We start from the raw sequence: 27,912 nt of genomic DNA on the forward strand, positions 1-27,912 counted from the left end.
GACTTCGGTTTATCATCCGCGGTCCTGGTGCTCGCGTTCGTCCATGTCTCACGACTTTAATGTGAATATGGAATCGGTGGGTTCGCTGGGGGCATAGACAACGCCATCCGGGGTCTCAAAGGCCCTACCTGATTAACGCCCTATAGGACTGACGTTTTTTGCTCATCCCTGCAAGGTGGAACAGCCGTGTCAGATATCTTGTCTCAAAGAAATTGGCTTTTTCAGAGCAAGACAAGTATCCACCCACACGTTCAGTCGCGTAATGTCACGAGAGCCGCACATCTTCAATAGTACGTGAAGGTTTTGGCCGCGGCTACAACGCCATGGGAGCTCCGATACAGAGACGGTAGGAACGACTCACGTTCACGAAAAAAAGGTGTATACAGTGGATGAGTCTGTCCGCGTTGTAACGTTAAAATAGAGTAGTTTATTTAAGAGTTGCTGCAAGACATGCATCATTGCCTACACATGCTACTTAACTGGTGAGGGGACAGAGCTCGAAGTACTTGCAAACGTCTATGTTATGATAAGAGAGGCCACTCTTTTGGTGTGTGTGTGTGTGGGGGGGGGGGGGGGGGGGGGCACCCAGAGAAACAGTCGTTTTCTGAGGGGAAACAAATAAGAGAAACTATATTCTTCAGCTCTGTCTATGTGTGCTTTGCGTTGTGACTCATACTTTAGCCCTAATGTCACTATCTGACGCTCAGTATCCGAAGTATGCATGTTACTGATTGTGGTGTGATTCCACTATTAAATGCAAAGTGTCTATCTGTTATTATCTTAAATCACAGCACACGTAATCTTTAGTTTCAGTTTGTAGCCCTTGCAGGTGATTTATATACTGGGTTTACCGATATAGGCATAATTGTAATATTGAACGGTACTGTAGGTTTTTGAGATAGATATAGCTACTGAATGATTTACTTACCTAATCCTAGTAGCTGCCACTTCCGTGTACGCTTCAGCATCGGATGCAAACGACAATAACACGACAAACAGCAAAATCGCCAACATCTGTGGACACCGGGAAGAACCAGCAATTAGTCAAATATAGTTTGGTCCAGGTTATTGCACTACATCATGTAAGAAGCAATATTGTCACTTTAGTACTGTTTAATTGTAAGATCTCTAGATTATTCTTTGTATTCGATAAGAGCGATGTGATTTCTAGTTTTATTCTATGATTCATACTTCCCTCATGTATACTGGATATTTTTCAGACGGAAGTTTTTAATAGTCGATATGTTTCACCACACTGGTTCTGAGTACAAGCAATGTGGTCTTTGGCTGGCAGCAGCACTGTCGTTGCCTGTGCAGTATTTGAGAGTATTAAGTGAAACAGTCTAGTGTTGGGAGTTTGTTGAGCATCTCTGTAATGCTCTCACTCCGAATAAACGATTCCGTGACGAAACACGCCGCTCTGCGTTGGATCTTCCCTATCTCTGCAGTCTTCTATCGCTACTCCCATATAATGAACAAAATACAGACGAATGAAATGTCAGGCCACCTGTGTGATCGGACTGAAGAGTTTGTAGCAGAATGAACACTGGATATCATTCTCAACAGAGAGAAATGTTTAGACGTTAAAGTAACTTCAGGAGTACCCCTTGGAAGTGTTAGAGAACCAATACTTTTACAAAGTATTACCTAATGAATAAGGTTGAAAGTTCCAAAAGGTTCTTCGCGAATGCTGCTGTTGTATACATAGAAGTCGCGACGCTAGAAAATTGTAGCAAAATGCAAGAAAACCTGCAAGAGATCGATGCTTGGTGCAGCGATTGGCAGTAAGTCCTCAACATAAATGTAACGTATTGGGCAGGAAGACCCATTATTATATGATTACACGACTGCACAACAATCAATGGAAGCGGTCGCATCCACAAAATGTCTACGTGTGTGCGTACGGGGCGATTTAAAGTCAAACGACCGCATAAAACAAATGGCAGGTAAAACACATGCCAGAAAAGTCTAGGGTGGGAATTGATGTTCAGTGAGAAGAAACAAAACTTTGTAGTTTGCCGATGACATTGTAATTGTGCCAGAGACAGCGAAAGAACTTTGAAGAGCATCTTAAACGATAGGAGAGTTTCTTCAGAGGAGAATATAAAAAAAGAAAATCGTCAACTTGTAGTCGAATTAAATCGGGTGCTGCTGAAGGAATTAGGAAACGAGACACTAAGCGAGTTCTGTTATTTGGGCAGCAAAATAACTGATAATGGCCGACGTTGAGAGAGTATAAAACGGAGGCAGGCAGTGGCAAGTAAAGCACTTCTGAAGAAGAGAAATTTGTTAACATGGAATACAGATCTAAGTTTTAGGAAGTTTTCTCTGAAAATATTTCTATGAAATGTAGCCAGGTAAGGAAGTGAAACATAGCCGATAACAGTTTAGAGAAGAATAGAGCAGAAGTTTTCGAAACGTAGTGCAAGAGGTGAACGTGGAAGATTAGATGGGTAAACCACTTAATAAATAAGGAAGTATTGAATAGAATTTGGGAGACAAATTTGTGTCAGAACTAATTAAAACAAGGGATCTGTTGATGGGACAAATTCTCAGACATCAAGAGATTACAAATCAATACTGGAGGGAAGTGTGGGAAGTAAAAATTCAGAAGGAGACTAAGAGATGAATACAATAAGCAAATTCAGAAGGCTGTACTAGTAATTTGCGGTAGTTTTCAGATGAAAAAGCCCGCACAGGATAGCGATGCATGGAGAGAACTGCTTCAAACCAGTTTTCGGAATGAAGAGCACAACAACAACAACAAATATGTTGCTCAGACGATTTGAAGAGCTACACAGGTGGATTTGTAATGTACAGGGTGGTTATACTCGTAATTAGACTTTCGCTATTTGAGCGAGTGCTCATGAAATACTGGTGATCGTAGGACAATGAAACTTTGTGAGAACGTTTTTGAAGACATACTGACAAAATAACGAGTAACCCATTGAAAGAAATACATTTTAATTTCCACATGACAAGGTAACATTAGTTAACTGCGCATCGTTGTTACGCCCCATGTTACAAACGTTCTCAATTTGATGCCCATCTGCATCGACGAGAGCCTAGAATTTTTTATGGATCTCATTTGTGCTGATTCCATTTCACAGTTGTTCGCAGTAGTTTTCGAACGGTGGACCATGGAATGTTCAGCTGATGTGAAGGACGCCGCGCACTGCTTGGAGATCACACTTGCATCCAGCATGCTCAGCCATGGCTATAGTAACTTCTTCAACAACTTCTGGCGCAGGAGCAATTCTCAAATCGCCAGTTAATTAGAACTTCCGAGTCATGTTCTTCAACCGCAGTGCGGAAAGAGGACGTATATCGTTAATGTGTCGACACTCGGGGAGAGAAAAATCACTTTTGATGCTGTTTTGATAAAATTGCTTTACGAGTAAAGCCACTCTCGCCCCGTACAGAACCATGTTGACTGTCTGCAACTGTATTGCACTCCGATTCATTTGTTTCAGCCCTGCATCGTCGCACCATTACTGGTCCCTAACGGCGAGAAATGAGACAAACACTACTAACAGCGCACAGTCTAAGCATCCTATAAAATTGGGTACTCATATGGTAAACAGTTTTGTGCCCATACTGGCTCAGTTAGCGGACGTTTAATTATAACCAGCCTGTACAAGTCGGACATGGTTTTTGATCGTGTAGGATGACAAACTTGTGATAGCCTTGACGAACGACGCTGCACAGTTCAACACACTGTATTGTGCGGCGAAGGTAGTGGCCGACAAGACACGTGCCAAAAGTAAACGCACACAACCACGTTCCGAATTTTTCATGTTTATGAATCGATCTACAGATTTTGTTCGATGCAATATTCTAATTCTTGTGATGGTTTGTGTCTGATAGTGCGAGTATGCTCTACCAAAACGCATGTTTTAGTGTAGGCAGATTAAAAGCGTGGCTGAGCCATTAATATTCTCATGAACGTAACTTATGTCCACTTCATACCATTTCGGCATGTGTACCATCCTGAGGGGAATCAGAACCGTATTAGCACATCTCATAATCTGATATCCAACGCAATGGCCAAACTACCTGACAGTGCCAAAATTCCTGGCTGTACACAGAATCGATAAATGGAAGCCTCTTGAGACGAATTTGTGTACTTCCATGAACTTTGACAGTGTCCAATACCATGGCAAATCGTGGTTCGATTTTAGATGACGACATCTGATGAGGAGTTTGAAAATCGCCTCGTAATTGCATAAGTAGCTTAATCGTGGGTGGAATAAAATGGATGTGTTATTGCTTTCAGCCATCTGTCGAAAAGGATATATCTTGTTATAAATACACTGCTGGAGAAAAATTGCAACACCAAGATGGGGGTGTTCGACACAAACGAAAATAGGTAATCGTGTTTCTGCATCTGAAAGACGATGTCTATTCAAGTTTCGGGCCATTCGCATAACAACAACGCCACTAGCGTCACTATGAGAATGCAAACTAGGTTTACTTTAAATACACGATATGACAGTCATGAGCGTTAGTTATCTCTGACACTTGACGTGGTCATGAACCTCTTTAAGGCGTCAGAAACGCCATTATCAACATCTCATTGAGTTTGGACGAGGTCGTGTAATAGGATGTTCCTTCTGCGATACTGCAAGAAAGACTTTGCAGGAAAGTAGCCACTTTACAGGCTGGCAATGATGACACTCTTCCAAGAAGACCAGCCTCCAGGCGGCTTCGGAGTACTACCAAGAGGGAAGACCATCACGTTCGGCGTACTTCTGTGGCGCAGCTGCAACTACAGCAAAAACTTGAGTAGCAGTTGGTAACACAGCGACACAATGAACTGTTACAGATCGGTCAAGAACAGCTCCGAGCCAGATTTCCTGTAGCGTGCATTCCACTGACCCTAAACCGCCGCAAATTCGCTGGTCTCAAACGAGAACTTATTGGAGGAGAGATTGCAGTTCTGTTGTGTTTCCTGATGAATGCTGATTTTGTCACTGATGGCCGTGTGTTGGTTAGGAGGCCTGTAACCAACCTGTCTGTGTGCTTGATATACTGGACCTAAATCTGGAGGTATCATCTGGGGTTCAATTTCGTACGACAGTAGGAACACTCGGGGCTACCCCACATACTCTTGCAGCAAATTTGTAAAGTCATTCTGGTGGTTCGACTTGATCTGCTGCCATTCATGAACTACATTGGAGGAGATGTTTCCCTACAGGCTAACGCTCGTCCACTTGCCGCTGTTGTCACTCAACATGCGCTGTAAAGTATCGACATGTTGACTTGGCCTGCTAGATCACCAGATCTGTCTCCAATCCAGAAAATATGGGACATCATCGGATGCCAGTTTGTGCGTCATCCCAAGACTGCATTAAGCGTCCTTGCATTGATCGACTAAGTAGAACCGGCATTGAACTGCATCTCACAGACTGACATCTGGCACCTGTACTACACAATGCATACATTTTTGCACGTTTGCATTTGGCATATTCACGGTTAAACCGGTTTTTCATGTACAGCACCTCACATTTGCAGTGGCTTTTCTCGCGCTAGTATTAATCTGTGATCTTGCGAAGTTAATCACTGCGGTGTGTTACCTGGACAAATATATTCTTGAAATTTCATTACTCTACATTAATTATTTATTGATGTTGCGATAAATAAATAAATATCGTGTGACTAGGGCCTCTCGTCGGGTAGACCGTTCGCCGGGTGCAAGTCGTTCGATTTGGCGCCACTTGGGCGACCTGCGCGTCGAGGGGGATGAAATGATGATGATTAGGACAACACAACACCCAGTCCCTGAGCGGAGAAAATCTCGAACTCAGCCGGGAATCGAACCTAGATCTCTAGGATTGACATTCTGTCGCGCTGACCACTCAGCTACCGGGGACGGACATGTTGCGATTTTCTTCCGACCATATAAAATGCGTCTAAAGTGATTGCCATATAGGAAATCCTAGTTCACACTGTAGTTCTGTATGCGGTTTCCTCAACGCACACATCCACCCATCCACCAACCCAACCACACACACACACACACACACACAGCATTTACTACTAATTCTAAAAAAGAGAAATTCCTACTACCGATTCCAGTTCTTCGTTCCATTTCGTATTGCTTCAAAGTGTTAGCCGAACGAATTTAAACGATATGGCGTGCTCCAAAAGATTACCGTTAATGTTGTATGAAATCTGACACGTTCTGACTCTGCCGAGCACTGTTTGTTCCATACATTTCGAAAGCACATTACAGCTGCCAGAGCAGCATAGCTGATCGATGTACACTATACGCGGTAAACACTTGTTTGCTAACTGAAATTGGTGGCGGCCGGAATGCAGCCAGTACAGGGCAATGACATTAGGTTTCTGCCCGCCAGACGGAGCGAAGGGACGCTGTAATACGGCATAAGACCCGCTTTTGGGAGGACGGAGGTTCAACCCCCCTTCCTGTTACCAAAACGTAAGCTTCCCGTGGTTTACCTAAATCGCCTAAGGACGAGAAAATTCCGTTACGAAGGACACGACTGATTTCGTTCTCCATCCTTTCCCAGTCCTAGTTCGTGATCAGGTCGGTAACGGGATCTTGAACCGTAATCATATCTTCTTAGGAAGTGCGCTTTTAACACGCAAGGGTTGAGATGATACGTTCTTTCAACAGTGTTGCAGCATTCCAGACCCGTCCTTTTTTTTGTTTTGTTTTTTATTGCAGTATAAATATGTTGCTCATAAATAAGTGAGGAGGCCCCGTGGCCGGCTGCGGTGGCCGAGCAGTTCTAAGCGTTTCAGTCCGGAACCGCGCGACTACTACGGTCGCAGGTTCGAATCTTGCCTCGGGCATGGATGTAGGTTGGTTAGGTTTAAGTAGTTGTAAGTTCTAGGGGACTGATGACCTCGGATGTTAAGTTCCATAGTGCTCAGAGCCATTTGAACCATTCTGAAAGGCCCCGTACTGTTCGATTACACTGTTGGCGTAAGAAACCTCGGGGTACCCCTCCAGAACGATCTGAAGTGGAATGACCGCTTAAAGCTTACTGTTGGAAATCCAGATGCAAGGCAAAAATTCACAGGAAGATCGTTAAGGAAACTTAATTCATTCATGAAAGAAGGGGATTACAAGATATTTGTAAGAGGGACTCTTCAGTATTCCTCAATGGTGTGGATGCCTGACACTTTTGGATTGGTGGTAGATATAGTAAAGATGCGTCGAAAAGTGACGCTTTTCATCGTCGGATCGTTTACTTTGCGCGACAACGTTACGAAGAAGCTCAAAGAAGTCCAGTGGCAGACGCTACAAGAGAGGTGTTGCGTATCACAGAGAGGGTTACTGTTGCATTTCCGAGAGCGTACGTTTCAAAATGAGCCAGTAACGTATTACTTCCTCCATCAACAAAGGAGGTGGCTTACAAAACACTCGTTCGACCTATACTTCAGTATTGCTCATCAGTGTGGGATCCGTACCAGGTCGGGTTGACGGAGGAGATAGAGAAGATCCAAAGAAGAGCGGCGCGTTCGTCACAGGGTTATTTGGTAAGCGTGACAGCGTTATGGAGATGTTTAGCAAACTCAAGTGGCAGACTCTGCAAGAGAGGCGCTCTGCATCGCTCTGTAGCTTGCTGTGTAGGTTTCGAGAGGGTGCGTTTCTGGATGAGGTATCGAATACATTGCTTCCCCCTATTTATACTGCAAAAAAGGTGGGAATTTAAGGAGATGGGACCTGGATAAACTGACTAAACCAGAGATTGTACAAATTTTCAGAGAGAGCATAAGGGAACAATTGTCAGGAATGGGAGAAAGAAATACAGTAGAAGAAGAATGGGTAGCTTTGAGGGATGAAATAGTGACGGCAGCAGAGGATCAAGTAGGTAAAAACCCGATGGTTAGTAGAAATCCTTGGGTAACAGAAGATATATTGAATTTAATCAATGAAAGGCGAAAATATAAAAACGCAGTAAATGAAGCATGCAAAAAGGAATACAAACGTCTCAAAAATGAGATCGACAGGAAGTGCAAAATGGCTAAGCAGGAATGGGTTGAGGACAAATGTAAGGATGTAGAGGCTTATCTTACTAAGGACAAGATGGATATTGCCTACAGGAAAATGAAAGAGATCTTTGGAGAAAATAGAACCACTTGTATGAATATTAAGAGCTCAGATGGAAACCCAGTTCTAAGCAAAGAAGGGAAAGCAGAAAGGTGGAAGGAGTATTTAGAGGGTCTATGCATGGGCGATGTACTTGAGGACAATATTATGGAAATGGAAGAGAATGTAGATGAAGATGAAATGGGAGATACGATACTGCGTGAAGAGTTTGACAGAGCACTGAAAGACCTGAGTCAAAACAAGGCCCCGGGAGTAGACAACATTCCATTAGAACGACTGACGGCCTTGGGAGAGCCAGTCCTGATAAAACTCTACCATCTGGTGAGCAAGATGTATGAGACAGGCGAAATTCTCTCATACTTCAAGAAGAATATAATAATTCCAATCCCTAAGAAAGCAGGTATTGACAGATGTGAAAATTACCGAATTATCAGTTTAATTAGTCGCAGCTGCAAAATACTAACACGAATTCTTTACAGACAAAATGGAAAAACTGGTAGAAGCCGACCTCGGGGAAGATCAGTTTGGATTCCGTAGAAATATTGGAACACGTGACCCTACGACTTATCTTAGAAAATAGATTAAGGAAAGGCATACCCACGTTTCTGGCATTTGTAGACTTAGAGAAAGCTTTTGACAATGTTGACTGGAATACTCTCTTTCAAATTCTGAAGGCGGCAGGGGTAAAATACAGGGAGCGAAAGGCTATTTTCAATTTGTACAGAAACCAAATGGAAGTTATAAGAGTCGAGGGGCATGAAAGGGAAGCAGTGGTTGGGAAGGGAGTGAGACAGGGTTGTAGCCTCTCCCCGATGTTATTCAGTCTGTATATTAAGCAAGCAGTAAAGGAAACATAAGAATAGTTCGGATTAGGTATTAAAATCCATGGAGAAGAAATAAAAACTTTGAGGTTCGCCGATGACATTGTAATTCGGTCAGAGACAGAAAAGGACCTGGAAGAGCAGTTGAACGGAATGGATTGTGTCTTGATAGGAGGCGATAAGATGAACATCAACAAAAGCAAAACGAGGATCATGGAATGTAGTCGAATTATCGCGGGTGATGCTGAGAGAATTAGATTAGGAAATGAGACACATTTAAAGTAGAAAAGAAGTTTTGCTATTTGTGGAGCGAAATAACTGATGATGGTCGAAGTAGAGAGGAAATAAAATCTAGTCTGGCAATGGCAAGGAAAGCGTTTCTGAAGAAGTGAAATATGTTAACATCAAGTAAAGATTTAAATGTCGGGAAGTCGTTTCTGAAAGTATTTGTATAAAGTGTAGCCATGTAGGGAAGTGAAACATGGACGATAACTAATTTGGACAAGAAGAGAATAGAAGCTTTCGAAATGTGGTGCTACAGAAGAATGCTGAAGATTAGATGGGTAGATCGCATAACTAATGAGGAGTTATTGAATAGAATTGGGGAGAAGAGTAGTTTGTGGCACAACTTGGCAAGAAGAAGGGACCGGTTGTTAGGACATGTTCTAAGGCATCAGGGGATCACAAATTTAGCATTGCAGGTCAGCGTGGAGGGTAAAAATCGCAGGGGGAGACCAAGAGATGAATACACTAAGCAGATTCAGAAGGGTGTAGGTTGCAGTAAGTACTAGCAGATGAAGAAGTTTGCACAGGATAGAGTAGCATGGAGAGCTGCATCAAACCAGCCTCAGGACTGAAGACCACAACAGCATCAACAACTTATACCTCCCGAGGAGATCATGAATGTAAAATTAGAGAGATTCGATCACGCACGGAGGCTTTCCGGCAGTCGTTCTTCCCGCGAACCATACGCGACTGGAACAGGAAAGGGAGGTAATGACAGTGTAAAGTGCCCTCCGCTACACACCGTTGGGTGGATTGTGGAGTATAAATGTAGATGTAGAAATGATATATATGAAACTCAGCGAAGCTGTAGCTCGTAAGGGAGTTTATATACCGACATTGCTCCAAGATTCCATTCGCGAATGGAACACGGAAAAGGTGAACTGACATCAGTGTCAGAAGACTCTTCCGGCACATAATCTCCTGTGTCGGCGTGCAGATGTAGACGGGAGCACTACTTACAAGTGTCAGCGCTCTGAGCGGAGAAGTCGCGTCCATGGCGAGAGACGTCGCTGGAAGTGCCGGTGCGTCCTGCGGGTGTCCTCGCGGCGGCTGTCTGTGTCTGACTGCTCCAGCGGGGCGGCCGTCGCGGGATGTATGTAGCCTGCGAAGCGCGCCGCGGTCGTCCGCCCTGGGCTCTGGGTTCCCCGCCCGCTCAAGGACTTCCAGTGGCGCAGCGCCCCGCCGTGCATACCCCAGCCTCCAGCGCCCTGCATGCCTCGGGTTCAGGCAGCAGCGGTCACCGCGGTTGCGCCACTGCGCCGTGAGAGCTTCCACCGCCTTACGTCAGCCTGAATTACGTCGCGTCTGCTGGCGGAGGACAGGCGCGGGCGTTATGGAACGATGGGGAACCACTATTCCTGGCATTGTTTACGTGATGCAGAATCGAACCACTGAGCTCCGCGTGTGGGAGTTTTTCTAGCCGTGGAACTCCAGCTGAAATCACTTATTAAAATAGACTTCCGGAAGAAAAAATAGTACACCCTTTTACAGGTTTCCAATTCACCCCAGATTTACACTACTGGCAATTAAATTTGGTACACAACGAAGATGACCTACATCTACATTTATACTCCGCAAGCCACCCAACGGAGTGTGGCGGCGGGCACTTTACGTTTCACTGTCAGCACCTCCCTTTCTTGTTCCAGTCGCGTATGGTTCGCGGGTAGAACGACTGCCGGAAAGCGTCCGTGCGCTCTCGAATTTCTCTAATTTTACACTCGTAATCTCCCCGGGAGGTATAAGTAGGGGAAAGCAATATATTCGATACCTCATCCAGAAACGCACCCTCTCGATACCTGGACAACAAGCTACACCGCGATGCAGAGCGCCTCTCTTGCTGAGTCTGCCACTTGAGTTTGCTAAACATCGCCGTAACGCTATCACGCTTACCAAATAACCCTGTGACGAAACGCGCCGCTCATCTTCTCTGTCTCCTCCGTCAACCCGACCCGGTACGGATCTCACACTGATGAGAAATACTGAAGTATAGGTCGAACGAGTGTTTTGTAAGCCACCTCCTTTGTTGGTGGATTACATTTTCTAAGGACTCTCCCAATGAATCTCAACCTGGTACCCGCCTTACCAACAATTAATCTTATATGATTATTCCACTTCAAATCGTTCAGCACGCATCCTCTCAGATATTTTACAGAAGTAACTGCTATCAGTGTTTGTTCCGCTATCATATAATCATACAATAAAGGATCCTTCTTTCCATGTATTCGCAAAACATTACATTTGTCTATGTTAAGGGTCAGTTGCCACTCCGTGCACCAAGTGCCTATCCGCTGCAGACCTTCCTGCATTTCGCTACAATTTTCTAATGCTGCAACTTCTCTGTATACTACATCATCATCCGCGAAAAGCCGCATGGAACTTCCGACACTATCTACTAGGTCACCTGCTACAGACGCGAAATTTAACCGACAGGAAGAACATGCTGTGATATGCAAATGATTAGCGTTTCAGAGCATTCACACAAGTTTGGCGCCGGTGTCCACATATACAACGTGCTACATGACCAATCCAATAAATTTCTCATACACAAAAAGCAGTCGACCGGCGTTGCCTGGTGAAACGTTGTTGTGATGCCTCGTGTAAGGAGGAGAAATGCGTACCATCACGTTTCCGACTTTGATAAAGGTCGGATTGAAGCCTATCACGATTGCGGTTTATCGTATCGCGACATTGCTGCTCGCGTTGGTCGAGATCCAATGACTGTTGGCAGAATATTCAATCGGTGGGTTCAGGAGGGTAATACGGAACGCCGTGCTGGATCCCAACGGCCTCGTATCACTGGCAGTCGAGATGACAGGCATTTTGTCCGCATGGCTGTAACGGATCCTGCAACCACCTCTCGATCCTTGAGACAACAGATGGGGACGTTTGACAAGACAACAGCCATCTGAACGAACAGTTCGACGACGTTTGCAGCAGCATGGACTATCAGCTCGGAGACCATAGCTGCGGTTACCCTTGACGCAAAAACACGAGCGCCTGCGATGGTGTACTCAACGACGAACCTGGCTGCGCGAATGGCAAAAAGTCATTTTTTCGGATGAATCCAGGTTCTGTTTACAGCATCGTGATGGTCGCATCCGTGTTTGGCGACATCGCGGTGAACGCACATTGGAAGCGTGTATTCGTCATCGCCATACTGGCGTATCACCCGGCGTGATGGTATGGAGTAACATTGGTTACACGCCTCGGTCACCTCTTGTTCACATTGGCGGCACTTTGAACAGTGGACGTTACATTTCAGATGTTCCGCGACCCATGGCTCTACCCTTCATTACATCCTTGCAAAACCCTACATTTGAGCAGGATAATGCACAACTGCATGTTGCAGGTCCTGTACGGGCCTTCCTTGATACAGAAAATGTTCAACTGCTGTACTGGCCAGCACGTTCTCCAGATCTCTCACCAATTGAAAACGTCTGGTCAATGGTGGCGAAGCAACTGTCTCGTCACAATACGCCAGTCACTACTCTTGACGAACTCTGGTATCGTGTTGAAGCTGCATGGGCAGCTGTACCTGTTCACGCCAACCAAGCTCTGTTTGACTCAATGCCCAGGCGTATCATGGCCTTTATTACGGCCAGAGGTGGTTGTTCGGGGTACTGATTTCTCAGAATCTATGCACCGAAATTGCGTGAAAATGTAATCACATGTCAGTTCTAGTATAATCTATTTGTCCAATGAATACCCGTTTGTCACCTGCATTTCTTCTTTGTGTAACAATTTTAACGGCCAGTAGTGTATTAATGTTGCAAACAATGGGATTGACGCGCTAACTGCGTGGAGCACGAGCCCACTGGGTAGTCAGATGTGGAGCAGTGAATGTGGCTCACCGTTTAATATAAATTCGAGCAGCGCAGCAAGCGAGCAACTCCGCCTCTTCCCCCGACTGGTTGAGCACTAACAGACGTCGGCAGCAACCACGTCTGTTTCACGCCCCCAGCCAAACAATAGTTCCGCTGTCAGGACGACGCCACACCTCGTCGTCCCGTAGACCCGTGCTGCCAAACTTACCGCCGTGCCGCTCACTGCCCAATGCTCGGTACCGGCTGCCTCCCTCGCAAGCCGCCGGGGCTTCTCTTTAAGCCACCGCCATCCAGCCGCAGCGGTTGCCATCAATCTTCTACAATCTCGCGGATAAACCAGCGTGATCCAAGGATATGCGCTGGAGTTACGGGTCGACAATGCCGGGCAGATCGTCCGGCCGTGTCACCCATGCAAACCTGGAAAGGGTCGCTCACTGAAATTACACTGGCACATAGCGTGAGTTGTACCAATGATGGACTCTAGGCCAAATTCGTCGCTATATATCCGGCAGTACCTATGATGTTAGACGATGCATCTAGTGGCAGTGGCGACAGAGGCGCTACGTTACGACTGAGACATGTAACTAGGTTTTTGGAATGATACTGTTCGTATATAATTGCTGTTATTCCGTTTTTTTTAAACCACTGGAACGACTGGTAATTATCCATGCTGATATCGCGCAGAATCTCAGGGACAGCCAAAAAAATATTCAGATGTGTGTGAATTCCTAAGGGACCAAACTGCTGATGTCATCGATCCTTAGAGTTACACACTACTTACACTAGTTTAAACTAACTTATGCGTAGAACAACACACACACACCCATGCCCGAGGGACTACTCGAACCTCTGGCGGGAGGGGCCGCGCAATCCGTGACAAGGCACCTCAAACCACGCTGTTAGTGACTGCAAAGGTCTTGTTAACAAGCATCTCAGTTCGTCATTCTCTCTATTTAGTTCCCCATCCTCTACTTAACGAGTTGCGTGACTCTCTGGAGCTATGGGTAAGCCATTTCAGACATGTAAGGTGCACAGTGTGCGATATTGTCAGCTACGGTTCAAGCCAGACGCATGCACGCAAATTATTCAATAACTGGAGCCACTGTGGCGTACGGTTGGGCGTTTCTTCTAAAATTCTCACTCTGTTGGACAGTGACATGTGTCTGAGTCAACGCTAAATATGTTATTTTATGAGTGGGAATCTCTGCTCAAAGCATACTCAGGTCCCATGTTTATCGCTAACCAGCTTTTCCAAGAATGTCGGAAGCTGGGCTGGCTGAAAGACAAGCATCCCATTACCTTCACGTGGGAAGCTATGTGGCAGACAATATTGAAAACGCTTTCTTCTCCAACCTTTGGGGGGGCGGGGGCGGTGGAAGGGGGGGAGGACGTTTGGCGACGCCTAAACGCCCACCATGTAGACCGCAAATTTCACTCTCTCGCAACACAGCAAGGCAGCTCATTGGTTGACTTAAAAAACATCAGCTAGGTGGGAGTTTCGAACTCTGGTTCTCAAAGTTACATATCTGGGAAGGCAGCCTTTGAGCAACTAAAAAGATATCTGGGAGATGGAGTGTTATAGTGCATTTTAAAAAATCTTAGTTAATCATTGGCCGAGCTGTTCCTCTTTCTGGAAGCTCATTCGTGCCGTTTTCTGCGGAGCAGAGAGGACGTGTGGAAATTGTTGGTCTGAATAATAATGTGGAAGACGACATTGCGGCTCGAGGCTTGGAGAGTCTGGATAGGGACGTGGAAGCGGATGGCATTGACTGAGAGCCGCTTCGTGAGCCGCAGTCTGCTCTCTGTCACTGATGAGTTGTTGCCAATCGCAAGTTGCAGCAGATGCAGGTCATGTCTCCTTGATTCGTTGATTCCGTGACAGTAGCTTGTAGCATGCGTTATCGCTGGAGGGTCATAATCAGGTGCTTAAGTTTTGTTTCACACTAAATAAGGTTAGGCAGCGGCGTTAAATCTAGTGTGATAGCTCACATCCATAACCGAGCAGGTTTAGGCATTTGCATGTGTAATCCACACTGTGTTTCCTGGTTTTATCAGAGCAGTTATTGTACGTCCAGCTATTATTATGAATTTTAGAGGATGAGTTATTGACATGGCGGTCAATCACATCCTACCTATCTGTGGTGGGCCTCACCAAGCCAATGTAGTATATATTCAGTTAAATCGTACTTACATTCAATGTTTGTCGTCCTTTATGTATGTTTCGTATCTTTGTTATTCCTGTTAATGTGAGGTTTTTCCCTTTTTTCACGTGGTCTTTCCCTTTTTTCACTTGCTCACTTGCTCATGAAGAGCAAATTGTTATTCCTATTAATGTTTGGTTTATCCTTTTTTTCACGTGGTCTTTCCCTTTCTTCACTTGCTCACTTGTTCATGAAGAGCAAATAAATTTGGATTTATTTCGGACCGCGACTTTCAGTTTAGTAATTTATGATTTTAAAAGAACCGAGGGCCATTTTTTCATTATCCAATCAATTTAATTGTTTGAGTTCATGTGAAGCAATCGGTCTCTCGGTCGGTCCAGCCAGGACATTACTAACACGACCAAGAGGTTGGTTAGCTCGAGTCGGGGCCTTCCACAGTTCATGTTTTTTGCCGAGAGAGCGGCTTAATAGCAGGCGATTTCCCGTGCAAGTTCGGCGCCCTGATGGGTCGTTGGATGACGTTACCGGACATAGCAGTGTGGTATTGCAAGTACGGTATATCATCCCTTTGGAGAATGAGTGGTAAGGTTTCATATAATTAGCCATGACAGCGGAGGGAACTTGCTCTATTTGAAGAAAATCAAAGAATCATCACTGTTGCGGATGCACGTCAGCTGGCAAGAAGAGTAATCACATGATGGTAGTAGACGCTTACTGCCCAATGGAAAGAGGTGCGCGCAGATGACAGACGTTACAAAAATAGTTCAGATGGCTCTGAGCCCTATGGGACTTAACCTCTAAGGTCATCAGTCCCCTAGAACTTAGAACTACTTAAACCTAACTAACCTAAGGACATCACACACATCCATGCCCGAGGCAGGATTCGAACCTGCGACCGGAGGGGTCGCGCGGCTCCAGACTGTAGCGCCTAGAACCGCTCGGCCACACAGGCCGGCACAGACGTTACTGGAGGTGTACAAAAGGAAGATAACACCGCAGCTTTCTGACTTCTTAGTTGTAGCTTGAGTAACAGACAAATACATTATACCGTCTGTAATATTGTTGATAAGTGCAATACCATGAGCAGCAATACGCATATTAAATGCTAATAACAGCTTATAATCACTCGCCAGATAATCACTTGCAATATGCAGCATGCCACAAAATATTTAGTTTTTCATTGATGTAAACTTACACATTACAGTGACAGCACAATCTTGTAACAGCATTCCAGACGATGAGCGCCCTTCTCACTGCATGCATTACAACGACGAATAAAATTCTGTGATACTGTCAAGTAATTATTTATTTGTTTTGCAATGAAATAAGTATGTGTAACCCTAGGAACCAGTTGTCCTTCGCTCGTTAATTGGGATTTCATACGCTACCCTCTTTACGTAACCTGTAGTGAAAAGTCCACAGAATATAGCGACTGCGCCGATCTTGGTTGCATACCTTTGCTTCCAATGCAATGATGATAGCATATGATGTTTACATGTTCATGCACATTAATACCGAAGTGGGTTGGTACACTGTTGTACTGAAACCACATCCTCCCACGAACAAAAGACACAGTCTCGAACAATTGTGGTTGCACATCTCGAACGATCAGAAGGCCATGTGCCCCAGTGAAACTGGGTGCTGGGCAATACTGTCCTATTTGTTGTTTCTGTACAGTTCTAGATCACAAGTTCAATGAGAATTGTCGCTAGTGAAATGAGATGCAAGTATCCCATGCTGCTATTGCAGAGACTGAAAACGGCAATCGACCTGTGTACAGTACAAAGTGTAGGTAGCTTGATGGTATAGTACTCCTGACAGACTGTATGATAAGGATGTAATTTCCGTTCCACGAGTAATTTTCACCCTGCATTCTTCGAAGTATGCTTTTAAAGGTCATGCCGTTTGGTCACTGCAGAATCTTCTACATCTATACCCTGCTAAAGACATGTGTGGCTCTGACATTATCCAGTACCATTGAGAGTGGACAAGTCACTCACTATTTTTCATATCCCAGGCTACTCTTTAATGTTGATTTTACACGCATTACATGATTTTTGTAAGACAACAGGAAGTTATCAACTTGAGCAGGCATTGAGGGGAGGATGTAGATTGTTAATGCACGCGTGCTGGGTATTTATGGTGGTTCTCCTTCGAATAGTATTTTCTGGAGTTGACAACAAGCAGGCAGTTTGATCATTTAACAATATATCTCACAGTGAACATTTTCGGCTTGAGAGGCATGTGCAACAACTAGGGGAAGGAACATCTCGAAGCATTCACTGGAAACAGAACGTTGGTCCCAGGAATTTCTCGCACCAGTGTGCAGACAATGCTTTCAGCTGAACAGATGAAAAAACTGCCTACCTGGAGCTACCTGTTAGATTCTCTGGCAACAGCAGGGGCAGGGACATAAATAAAATGTGGGTATCCCCAGCAAGGAATTTCGATAGTATCGTAAATGCCCTGTGAGAAGAGGATGGCGGCCATAAAAATTCACGAATTTCCATGTTCACCATGAACCGGGCACTATCGACGCAGCTATCAGATCGTATTGTTCCTCTGCACGCCTAGTTCTTTTGGAACTTTACAACAGAATGCAACACTTACGGCGACTCGGAAGTCGCCATGTTGCAACAGAAAAGCTCTCACTTTAGCCTAGATCGCTAGTCAGATGCTCTGTAATGTTCAGCCTGTCCAAACAATTATCTCTGTGACAAATGTGTTCTTCACTTTAGGCCTAAACAGAAAAATCAATATATTCTGCCTTCTGCCTGAAACAGTCATGGGAAAAACGAAACGTCTTCTCCTCTCTGTCCGAGAACGTATGAATCAGGGACTGGCTGCTTCTCCAGAAAAGAAAAGAACTTTGGTTAGGATTGGCCAGTAAGCAGAAGATATGAACCAGAAGGGAGACGTGGAGCTCGTGGAGTCTTGTGATTGGCAAAAAACCCTTATGGGGGCGGTGGAGTGAGTGCATTTGGAAAGTTTACCAAGGTTTGATGGAAAGAGGATTCTGGTCTTCATTCTTGTAATGAGAGGGTTGTGCTTGGGACACTCGTCCTGAGTGTGATTAAGCACTGACATTGGTCTTTATTGGGGAGTCTATGGCGAAGACTTACCTCTGCCGACAGTTTGGACCTCAGTCACCTTGGATATCTCGCTGTACTGAGGACAATCTTACTTGTGTCAGATCTGCCACCTTGCGTTTAATCCCCTCTCTTTGAGTCAAATTGGTCGATGGTGTGACTGGCGAACAGAAGTGTCACACGCTGGAATCTGCCAAGACTTCAGGGCTCCATTAGAGATTAACAGCGATCCGACTAACAGATCACCAGCTATGACTTTTCATGTCTAGTGCTCGCGATAACGAATTACAGGCGCCGTACGTCGACTCTCTGCAGAAGCTTGCACCTCAACTGTCGGCTGAGACAGCGCTACTCATTGAGAAAGGGGTATAGTATTGTTAGGGCAAACAGTATCATGGTCTTGCCACTTGTTCTCAGCTGCACCAAAGTAGTACAAAACTTCTGTGTAGAATGAATCTATCCAAGTCCATTCAGATTTAGACAATTTCTGATTGCGTTACCTTTGTTTTGAGACAGTCTAAATAGATTAATCAGACAAACTTAAGTCTTCGCCAAACAACGACCTCCTAGTAGAGTGCTAACGATTTGTTGCGTCTTTGTGTGTTGCCAACAATTGCCAGCAAATCGTTTTTCGTCTCGCTTATCTTGTGTTGCTTGTCCAGTTTTATGATCAATAAACTTTGGCATAATTTTTTTTAATAAAAGATCAATCTCATGTTGATATATTAATCAACCATAAATAATTGACTACAATAACGACAGGGCCACCATTTCATTAAATTGTTTCAGTTTCATTAGATTCTGATGAAACTGATAACTTCCAATGCAGCTGACACCAACAGCTGCTGCCAAAATCAATTTAATAGGCGCATGGGCCAGGTAGGCAAGTGGAAGACTAACTAGTTAGTGCGATTGCTGTCAAGGTGTAGAAACGTAATCGCCTGCAGCAAGATCAGAGTAGTCTTGCAGTTTGGCGACGGCTGGCAGAATTTATGACACCTTCTGTGGCTGTCAGATGCGATTATCGCTACAGGGTCTCTGTTTTTCCATGCTGAAATTCAGTTGGTGGACTGAGATAAATTATTTTTGCATAACCATAAAAATTGCTGGCGCTGAATACCTTGATGATGTGTAAATTTGTGTGAGTTGTTTGTTTGTATTTTGATTTATTTGTTGTTCAGATTTTTGTGTCACTTGTTGATTGTTCCTAACGGAGAACGGCGTTGTGTTAACGTGTGGAATGGTAGATTCTTTGTGGTTTGTCATGTTATCGTTGATCAGAGTTGTTTTTATGTGATATGCGTTGTCAGTAGTTTAGAACCAGTGGGGCTCCAGAACAGCATACAGAGTAGAATTGTGTGGCACTGCGATGAGGAGCAATTGAAATCTCTCGGGAGTACAAACCCGAATGCACGCTCACTAGAACCAAGGCACTTTTGCTCCAGAGTAGTTAGAATATTCGAATCTCGTCACGAATACTTCAGTGTCAGACTGGTAGCATTGATAAAGTGAAAGTTGTGGAGAATTCTCAGTCGAATGTAGTAGCTGACCTTGCGGATATGTCGAGCGCAAGATTTTCTGATTACGACGAGGTAATTCAGCCAGTGAACGAGAGCGAAGGTGAACCCGCACCAGAATGCCATGTAGAATATGCAGGCGTGGTACGATGCACCGTTAGTGAGAGTGGGGGAGCAGAGTCACGAACAGAACGTCGCAGAGCAATGGGATGGAGGTACTAGAGGAGAATCTCAGTCTGAGGGTCTTACGCTATTCAAGCGGACCAGAAAAGGCAGGAGAGAGAGAAGATAGGCACCGAAAAGATGAGAGAATTAAGCACTAATGAAATGAAGGACATACGGATATTAGGTAAACAGCTTATTGGAAGTATAGAACAGGTTGAGAAGGAAGTCATAGGTGTTAGAGGTAGAGAGCCGTCGAGAAAACATCGACAGAGGCGCGGGAGGTGGCGAACGAGGCAAAACGCGATGACAGGGTGGCAAGACTAGTAGGAAGCTTTGTTAGCTAAAGAACAAGTAAATCAGGCCAAAACCGAAATGTGCGAAACCATAAAGGTTCTTGTCACGTTCTAAAAACGGTGAAGGAGGATCGTCCAGGAACCACAAAAAAAAATTAGCGACAACATAAAGCGCATCGAACAGATGGAGAACAAACAGGTAGAAATATCAGAGGTTAAAGAAGAGTAGACTCGGATCACCTCACAGCAGAATAAGCTGGCAAAAGATGTCCAGCAAGCATCAGCGGATTGCTCTATTAGAATCACGGTCTGGTACGGCTGCACTTCCGCATGATCAGGGAAGGAGAGAAGTGCATACATTACGACGTTTCGATGCGCAATATAAGGTGACATCAACAGCACAAAGGCGAATGCCGCAGGAGAAAACATCTGCCGCCATAGGACGCAACGACAGAGCGCGTGCCGTCGGTGATGCAAAGTATGGCAGAAAGCGAACGTGAACACAGTTGTGTACGTCTTCGGCTGACGGAAACACTTGCACCACGTACATGTCCTTCCATATCCTTTGAGAACACAATGATGCCATTAAGGTAGGCCATACACAGCGTTCGCATCAGTCCTCAAAAACTCACTCCAGAGAGGTGGTTGTTTCTTGAGCCGAACGGTATTCGACAGTACTGAAAATGGCTCCAGAGAACTGTGCCATCAGTCTTCTGACTCGTTTAATCCGGCCTGCTACAAATTTCTCTCCTGTACCAGACTCTTCATCGCGGAGTAGCATTTGCAACCTATATCTTCAATTATTTCCTGGATATATTGCACTCTCTGTCATCCTCTACAATTTTTACCTACTCTCTAGTACCGAGAGAGTTGCTTTCTGATTTCTTAACTGGTGTCCTACCACCCTGTCCCTTCTTCTTGTCAATGTTTTCCACATATTCCTTTCCTCGCTGACTCTTCAGAGAACATCTCCATTTCTTACCGTATCAGCCCGCCTAACTTTTAAAATTCCTCTGCAGCTGAAATGCTTCTTATCTCTTCTTTTCCAGTTCTAACACAGTTCTTGTCTCACTACCATACAATGCTGTGGTTCAGACGTATATTCTCAGAAAGCTCTTCCTCAAATTAAGACCTGTATTTGACACTAGTAGATTTCCCTTGGCCAGGACTGCCCTTTTTGCCAGCGGGTCTACACTGCTTTTCATGCCGTCCTTGTTGCGTTCGTCATGCGTTGTTGCACTGCCTAGGTAGCAGAATTACTTAACTTCATCAACTTCGTGATCAACAATCCTAATGTTTAGTTTCTCCTGTTCCCATTTCTACTACTTCTCATTACTTTCGTCGCTTTTTGATTTACTCTCAGTCCATATTCTACACTCATCAGACTGTTCTTTCCATTCAGCAGATCCTGTAATTCTTCTTCACTTTCCCTGAGGATAGCAATGTCATCAGAGAATCTTATCATTGAAATCCTGTCACCTTAAGTTTTAATTCCACTCTTGAAACTTTCTTTTATTTACATCACTCCATCGTCGAAATATAGGTTGAACAGTAGCGGCGGAAGACTACACAGCTCTCTTCCACTCATTTTAATCCGAGTGCTTCTTTCTTGGTCTTCCACTCTTACTGTTCCCTCTTCGTTCTTGTACATATTGTACAGTAACCGTCTTTCCCTGTAGGTTATGCCCATTTTTCTCAGAATTTCGATCATCTTGCAGCATTTAAAATTGTCGAACGCTTTTTCTCAGGTGCCTTTAAGTTTCCTGAAGAGATCCTCAGTGTTATTTTGTATTCTTCTGTATATTATTTTTGTCAACAGCCTGGATGCATGAGCTGTTAATCTGATTGTGCTATAATTCTCGCACTGGTCCGCTCTTACTATCTTCGGAATTGTGTGGTTAATGTTTCTTCGAAAGTCAGATGTTATGTCGCCAGACTCATATATTATACACACCAGCGTGAATAATCTTTTTGTTGCCACTTTCCCCAATGATTTCAGAAATTCGGATTCAATGTTATTGATCCCTTATGCCTTATTCGACCTTGAGTTTCCCAAAGCTCTTTCAAATTCTTATACTGGTCACCTGTCTCTTCTACATAGCCTTCTCCTCCACCTTCTTCCATTACGTCAACTGACAAGTCCTCCCCCTCATCGAGGTGTCAGGGCGTTCTTTCCACCTATCTGCTCTCTCTTCTGCATTTCAACAGTGGAATTCCCATGGCACTCATAATGTTACCGCTTACCGCCTTTGCTTTTAGCTTCAGTGAAGGTTGTTTTGATTTTGCTGTTTGCTGAGCCAGTCCTTCCGAAAATCATTTCTTCACATTTTTCATGCAACCATTTCGCCTTAGCTTTCCTACACTTCTCACTTATTTGGTTCCTACGTAGCTTGTATTTCCGGGGTCCTGAATTTCCTTGGACATTTTTGTACTTCCTTGGTCTTGGTAGTCAGAGCAAAATCTGTATTTTCTAGTGCCATTGCATTACGTCTTTGGGACCAAAATGAGAGGTGCTGGCCATAGGCTGTCACTGCACTCAGTAATACCATCTGCTAGCTGTTACTCGCTAAATTCTTCCCTTATTGGCTGCATGCACTTCGGACTTCTGTGTCGTTTCTGATACACTGGAGCACTATTCCCATTTGGCATCCTGTGCTGCGTAACTGGCGTTGCTGGCAATGGATTACTCATTTTAAATAAATCCGTGAACTGCAGTAACAAGGTTTCCATCACTTACCGTCATTCCCTTGTAAATGTTTTACTTTTTCCCATAATGTAGATATGTTGATAGTTTGCTTGCGGCAGAGGTCCCCAATAACCTATGTCGTCTTCCACTAAAACATCAAAACTAGAAATCAACAAACCCTTCTCAGACTCACTTCATCAATGCCAAAATCATCGAGACTGACTCGAACCATAAAATCTCCAGCCATATCAATGACGTGTACTGTACTTCTGCATACAAAACAGTGTGACTTATCCAATTCGTCCTTTGTATCCAGTGGCTATACAGTGCACAACAAACGCTTGAGTAAGACCAGACTTATGCTAATCCCTCTATCTTGGCCGGCCGCTGTGGCCGTGCGGTTCAAGGCGCGACCGCTACGGTCGAAGGTTTGAATCATGCCTTGGGTATGGATGTGTGTGATGTCCTTAGGTTAGTTACGTTGAAGTAGTTCTAAGTTCTAGGGGACTGCTGACCTCAGATGTTAAGTCCCATAGTGCTCAGCGCCATTTGAACCATTTGAACCCTGTATCTTGCAGTTTTGTATCACGGGAACTGGTCTTTAATGTCTGTGTCCATAGTTTACCTGGTGCCTCCTTCATAAATTGTGAATTTTGCGACATTGTAACACTTGCAGCTGTTGTCCCTAGAGGAAACAACGTCCAACTACACTTGTACACTGTGAAAAGTCAACATTTGAGTGATATTCGACAAGAGAGTCCCGAGTTCGCTCATGGCCCTTCACCAACATGTGACAACACTTCCATATGCTGCCAAAAATGCTTAGTTCCCACACGAAAACAGCAGTGTCGTCCCCAATGACCTCACGTCATTGTCAACCACTCCATATGCATCCTGTACTGTGGGGACCTCAGTCAAAGAGATCGAGACTGACGCCCACCACACGAGCTGTTTTGCTTACGGTCCACTTTGCCGCGTTCCCGTTTAATGTCCAGTTATTCAGGTGTTGGTAGTCCCATATTTTCTTCCAGAAATCACATTTTTATGGGCTGTCTCCCCACATCCGTAGCAATATCGCTGAAGACATAGCTTCCTTATGTGGCCTGACCCCCAACAATCAACTCTGATGAGAAAACACCAGAGGCACTCTTCCGCCTTGTAACCGTGTCAATATCCTCTAGTTGTGTGCCGATCCTAACAGCGGCAGATAAATCACTTGGGTTCTTCATTCCGACTCTACTCGACATGCCAGCAGAAATACTCCTTATAAACACACCCACAGCACTATTCTCTACCTCATGGAGGATGATTGCCAGCCTCTGCACCTTTCATTAGCTTGCATGTTTGTACATTCCTTTTCCTAATTCTGTCAGAGAAGGCTCTACTGATTCGCCGTCTTCCTGCAACAGTACACTGAGTTTCTCTCTGAAAGATCTTGCGCTATTCTGCTTACGATAGCGACCATCAGTCAGCTCATCAAATTTTGAAGCCTTACTATGAGTCTTGTGGCCCATCACGTATGTTTTCGCGTCGCCTACTAACAGCAATTAGTCATATTTAAGGTCGTTTTCTCTGATCATTTCCTCAAATCGGCGGCAGGCTTCACGTAAATACAAATACATTCTCGGTTGCTTCTCCAGAAAATGGCGGTATAAGGTTAGCTGCTGTGGGATCAACGGAAAGGGTAGGTTCACTGAAGGCGGTTTTGGTCTCCCCTGAATCAGAACATACTTGTCAACAAGCGGCTTCCAATTCCTCTCCCCTCTTACGCACTACATCAATGTCTTGCTTATGCTGATCTCAAGTCTCAAACAACATGGCAATCTTCGCCGTAAGAGCTTCCACTGTTTTTTTCAAAGTTGCTGCCCGAGTGTCTGTGTATTTGTGTAAGCTCCATCAGCCGACCAGCAGTTGCACAACCCAAAAAAAAAAAAACCTAAACCACCACAGTATTCCCACAGTAAGACAAATGCGCAGGTTCTTGCAGTCTGTCAAACGACACTATTAAAATAGTTTGAACAAGCCAACAAATGTCAGTCACTCACCATACTACATTGCATTGTCCCGAAGTTCAATCAATAGCTACTGACTAAAGTGAGTGGCTTACGATGTCAGCTGCTCCTGCTGCAGACAGATGAGTGTGGCACCAGGTATAAATGTCTCTGCCGCTAGCAACTGCTTACTGATACCAGATATAGGGGTCCCAGAATCTGTCCTTCAGAGAACCAAAAAAATCTTATTCACAGTAATATATTTGTTGTTCAAAAATACAGAATTATCTTCCCACAATGCTGGCAACTGGGGACAAATGGGTGTGGCACCAGGTATAAATGTCTATACCGCTGGCAACTGCTTACCGACACCAGATATAGGGATCCCAGAATCTGCGCTTGAGAGAACCAAAAAAATCTTATTCACAGTAATATATTTGTTGTTCAAAAATACAGAATTGTCTTCCCACAATGCTGGCAGCTCACTCGGCCCTTGGTATGTGGACCAATTCAGCAGTAGCCAGGACATGTCTAAAAGTACTGCTGTTGCAGTGGATGACTCATGTCATAGCAATTACGTAATGGGCAGATGCGTATGTCCTCTGGTATCGTAGCTGGCTCTGCCCACACTGGACAATGATGAACACCAGCTCAACGAGGGAGACTAGCAGAGGGTCGAGTCACGAAGGACAGCTTCAGCTGATATCATTGATTAAGAAAGGTATAGTATCTAGTGTGGTGGTTGCGGTAATGAAATCGTGTGTAATAATTCCCCTGTTTGGTGAGCTCTCCTGGTAGCTTCAGGCTTTAGTAACTTCATTCTTCAGACGCTCTTTTCTGCTGTGTCAGTGACTCAAGGGTCACTGTTGCGTCGTATCTGGTCACTCTATTCTGGCGCGATTATGGTGGCATCTTTCTCTTGTCACGATGCCTTTGTGCTTCGTTTAGATTTTGCTACATGGGCAGACCTACATGTCACAATTGCCTCCGCAGTCACGTTGTCCTCCTCTAGTGGGCAGTCTGTTAATCATTGACGCAGGATGCTTGACTTCTGGCGCCGCCAGTGAAGGAGTTTAACCAGTTTTTAGTGTTCTCCTGGGGTACTATTCTGGGGCGCAGCAGTACACTGACTGGAGTTATTAGAGTGGAATTACGAGTCGTAATTTTGCCTCTTCCCAAATGATTCAGGGCATCGAGTGCATTATTGGCCCTATTGGAGCATTTAACCTGCAGTATGTTTAGGGTGTAGTTCAGACTGGAAGTGTCTCTTTGTGATTTTTTTTCTTTTTTTTGCGACTTGGACCCACTTCTTGAGATTACCATGAACACGATTGAAGGGTAGCGTTTTTCCGACAACCTCATGATGTATGTCTGGACATTTTTGGGTTTTCAGAAACACAGAAGTGTCAGATTTAAATATTTACTCTGCAAAGGATTGTTTGCTGATATGAAACTTCCTAGCAAATAAAAAAACTGGGTTGTCTGGCTTTTTGGCCAAGTGACTAAGCTGTGCAAGCACGACTCGCAATGCACCGTCACAGCCATACTTCCAGCAGTACCTCATCTCTTACTTTCCAAACTTCACAGCTCTTCTGAATATTTTGTTGGACTAGCACTCTGGTCGAAAGTATGTTGCGGAGAAATGACTTAGCCACAGCCTAGGAAATTGTTTCCTGAATGAATTTTCACTCTACAGTGGAATGTGCGCTAATTTAAAGCTTTCCGGCTGATTAAAACTGTTTGCCTTACTAGAATTCGTACTTGAGACTTTGCTATCCGCGGAAATGTTTGATCTATCCAAACACGACTCACAACCCTCCTCACAGCCTTACTTAATTTATTAACTAAGGTATTCAGGGAACTTCTGTTGATCTGGAAGGCAGGAAAAGAGGTACTGATGGAAGTAAGGACTTCGACAGCTCAGTCAGTACTGCACTTGCCCACGAAATGTAAAGGTCGGAGGCTTGAGTCCTGGTCAAACAAAGTGTTTGTCTGCCAGTAAGTTTCAACATTCAGGTGTTCACAAGGTCTGCATGCATACGGGACTGATTGGGGTGGGCCATTACTCCTCTGTAGCAACTCGATTCTACCGCTAAATCACCATAGAACGTGCATGGTACTAATTGAAACAACAGGTGAAATGTAGGTGTAAACATCTTTGCACTGTCGTTTTTCTATGGGATATGTCAATAAGTAGTTTGAGCTGGATATGGCATACGCTATGAAAGTTGATGACATCCTCCCTCACTGTTGAGACTAGATTTGGTGTCTCCTGGGGTAGACTAATTCTTTTGTCCAGTGTGCTTACGAATAGCATGCTTTTGAACCTTACTTTAAGGCTCCCTTAAATATTACGTGCTAAATTTTAAGCGTTTTAAAGATCTGAAAGATTTTCAGTGTCTGAAGATTATCTATGTATGGCGAAATATGACAATGATTAAAAGCATGTTCTGTGACCGCCAAAAGTAAAAATAGTCATGTATCTCCTTGATTGTCCCCTGACATTATGAATCTGGAGAGAGAGTTTGTCATAGTGGCAGCAGGGAGCAAGGCGAGTTATTATGCCAGCTGCAGGGTGAGAGCGGCAGCCGGACCTGGCGTGGGAGGCGTGATCGGCTGTGGGACTCTGTCGCCTGGTTGGCCCGCGGCGCGTCGCCGCTGCTTTCTTCTCGCCTCCCGCTGCAGCATCACACGCCGCCGACCTTGGCAAACTTCACTGATTGGCACGCCGCGCGGTGTTTGGATGCACCGGCTCTTTCTCCTCCCACTGCGTCGCTTTCCAAGGTTACTTCAGGACACTAGCTCCTCCTGCTGCGCACTATGTACCCACTGGGGTTCTCCGTAGCTCAGTTACCAGTCTGGCTTCGACTGTTCTTTTCGATGTTGATCTGCGTCTTCTCTGTTTGTCTGTTTGCGTAGTTACGAGTTGACGTTGTCGCCGACCGTCACTGGGTGTTAGGACACTTGAAGGGCGTCGGCACATTCAAAACGTGATT

At 44.7% G+C, this 27,912-nt stretch overlaps 1 protein-coding gene across 1 annotated transcript in view; it reads right to left on the minus strand.

The window, feature by feature from the left end:
• Positions 1 to 27,912, minus strand: part of LOC126267732 (uncharacterized) — a 78,051-nt gene that overhangs the window by 21,803 nt on the left and 28,336 nt on the right. Inside the window, exons 3-4 of the mRNA XM_049973034.1 lie at positions 10,150 to 10,443; positions 929 to 1,014 (exon numbers count right to left, since the gene is read on the minus strand). Of these exons, the coding sequence (XP_049828991.1) occupies positions 929 to 1,014; positions 10,150 to 10,443 (380 nt within the window). The remainder of the gene's footprint in view (positions 1 to 928; positions 1,015 to 10,149; positions 10,444 to 27,912) is intronic.

Source organism: Schistocerca gregaria, chromosome 4 (genome assembly GCF_023897955.1).
Source record: "Schistocerca gregaria isolate iqSchGreg1 chromosome 4, iqSchGreg1.2, whole genome shotgun sequence".
Classification (NCBI taxonomy): domain Eukaryota; kingdom Metazoa; phylum Arthropoda; class Insecta; order Orthoptera; family Acrididae; genus Schistocerca; species Schistocerca gregaria.